Below are 2,553 nucleotides of genomic sequence, written 5' to 3' on the forward strand. Positions count from 1 at the left end.
TCACAATGGGTTCTAGCGCTCCCTCGCCTGCCCGCATTCATTTGGCGGCTCCCCGGTTCCCCTCGCCCTCCCCACCCCGCCCTTGATAAGCCACGGTGTCAGTCTGGTCTCTGTGCATATCCACTCCTGTGCTCCGTAAGCTGGGACGCCCAACAGAAACCACCAAAAGCAAAACGAACAGGACGAACTAACAATGCTATAAATACAGAAAGAGAGCGAGAGAGAATGGGCCGCCGGCACTATTTTAAAAAGCCAGAGAAGAAATGCCTGTAGTGGAACAAGCGAGCAAGATTTCAGCCTCGTCAGGAGGGAGGTTAATTGACCAAATGCCCTGTGAGTTTTTGAGACTGTGACTCGAACTATTGACCTTATGGCTAGCAGCCCATCTCGTAACCACCATGCCACCGGGGCTGTCTGCCGGCAGCCAGGGGCTATAAATGGTGGGGGCGGGGGGGTCACCAGGGCTTGGATTCTATAGGTAAGGGCTGCGGGATCCCGAGAGGGACAGGTGCTGGCCAGACCTAGAAGAAGGATCTTGGGTGGACCAGAATAGATGTGAGGGGTGTTGACTACAGATCTGGGGCAGGCACAAGTCAGCCCTGCGTGCTGGGTTACTGACACTGGACAGCGGGAGCAGAGGGCCAGATAAGAGATGACTCGGAGGACCCAGGCGAGGACTGAGGGTCACCTGCCAGGTGGAGCTGGCACCCCCAGAGGTGTGGGTGGGGAGCTAGAGGCCCCGGGCTGGTCTGAGGCCTCCCCGCTGCCTGGGTGGGTGTGTTCCCTCAGTGCCGTCTGAACAAGGCCGTGGCGGTCAATTGGATGCACCTGGTTTCTTAGTTGGTTTGCCCTTTTTGCGAATCCCTGAGCCGGATTCTGGGGGAAGGAGGCCCGGGGATGTGGAGGTGGCATCTTTCAGCCCCCAGCTGGAGGAGGCTGCCCGGTGCCCCAGAACCTCCCTGCCTCATCTCACCTGGGACAGTGGTCAAGCCAGAGGTGCTGCAGAAAGCTACGGTGGAGCTGCTGGACCAAGACCTGTGCACCAGCCTCTACGGCCACTCGCTCACGGACAGGATGGTGTGTGCCGGCTACCTGGACGGCAAGGTGGACTCCTGTCAGGTAGTCCTGGGGACCCGCTGGGCTCGCCCGTGGCCACCTAGTGGCCGCCGTAGAGCCTCAGCATGTTCTAGAACTGGGGCATGAGGAAGACTGTCGTTCTGGGAACATGTTCTAGAGCAGTTGGGGGGAGAGAACATTCTGGATCCCACACCTAAGGTTCCGGATCTGAAAGGGGGTGGGGAACGGCCCCTCGGCACCTGCCTTGCTTTTGCTGTCACCAGTAGGTCTGACTCGTAGCAAGACCACTTCGAGCAGGATGCACACCGCCCGGCCCTGAGCCATCCTCCCAGGGTGCTTCTCCCTGAACCCCCGCTTGCAGGCACCGTGTCTGTCCATCTCGTTAAGGGACTTCCTCTTTCGCTGTCCCTCTTCTTGGCCAAGCAGGACGTCCTTCTCCAGGGACTGGTCTCTCCTGACAACACGTCCAAGTCCGGGAGACCCAGTCTCACCGTCCGGCCTCCAAGGAGCTGTCTGGCTGCATTTCTTCCAAGACAGATGTGTTTGTGCTTCGGCAGCCCGCGGTCCTTTCGAAGTGCTCCCCCAGCTCCGCGATCCAAATGCATCCATTCTCCGTCAGTCTTTCTTACCTGGTGTCCAACTTTCGGACGGACGCCTGGGAGGCGATGGGAAGTAGAAACCTCCATGAAGCAGCAATGCTGCCGCCCGACATCTCCTCCCATCTCGGGCTCTACACTTTAGAAGGCTGTGTGTTTCTCTCGCCAACCCTTCTTCCCCAGAGAGCCCTGCCTGGTGGTGTCACAGTTACTCGTTGGGCTGCTAACTGCAGGGTCAGCAGTTCGGAGCCACCCATCGTTCCACAGGAGAAAGACAGGGCTTTGTGCTCTACCCTGTCCTAGAGGATGCGCTGAGCCGGCATTGACTGGATGGCTGTGAATTTGGTCCGGTTTCCGGACCCCTTCCCCAGAGAATTAATTCTGTGCTCTGCAAGCCTCCTCAGGGGACTCAAGCTGTGTCCCTTGGAAGTGTCCTTTGAGTTTGGGGAACAGCAAAAAACGGAAGTCTTAGCAGGGGCATGATCGGGCCTGGAGGGTGGGTGTGGTCGGGTTTCCCAGGGAGATGCCATGCTTGCTGCTCTCAGGGAATGAGCAGGGCCTGGTCTCCTTGGGAAGCAACTCCTGCCTTTCCGCCCTGCGCCCGAGAAAAGAGATCCAGATCACCCCTTTGGCATCTTACCCCCCCACACACACACACAAAGAGAGAGTTACCACAACCTGCCGAGCTGACCCCTCTGCCTGCGATTTCACTGACCCAGGGACCCCTGAGATACCAGTGTCTGATCGGACCTTTTCTTTGGAAGGCTCTGCAATGAGCCTGCAGGAGCCCAGAGCTGCAGTAGGCGAGGCTGCACTAGGCCTCTTTGGAGAATTGAGAAGCACGTGACTCTGAGCACTAAGGTGTGCCTGGCCCAAGCCC

General features: G+C 58.5%; 1 protein-coding gene across 1 annotated transcript in view; it reads left to right on the forward strand.

Annotated features, from left to right (window-relative positions):
• TMPRSS9 (transmembrane serine protease 9) overlaps window positions 1-2,553 on the forward strand; it is a 76,876-nt gene that overhangs the window by 58,227 nt on the left and 16,096 nt on the right. The window contains exon 9 of the mRNA XM_045300045.1: window positions 927-1,119. Within this exon, the coding sequence (XP_045155980.1) occupies window positions 927-1,119 (193 nt within the window). The remainder of the gene's footprint in view (window positions 1-926; window positions 1,120-2,553) is intronic.

Source organism: Echinops telfairi, unplaced genomic scaffold (assembly GCF_000313985.2).
Source record: "Echinops telfairi isolate 266 unplaced genomic scaffold, ASM31398v2 ScPeMD7_7459;HRSCAF=8497, whole genome shotgun sequence".
Lineage (NCBI taxonomy): Eukaryota > Metazoa > Chordata > Mammalia > Afrosoricida > Tenrecidae > Echinops > Echinops telfairi.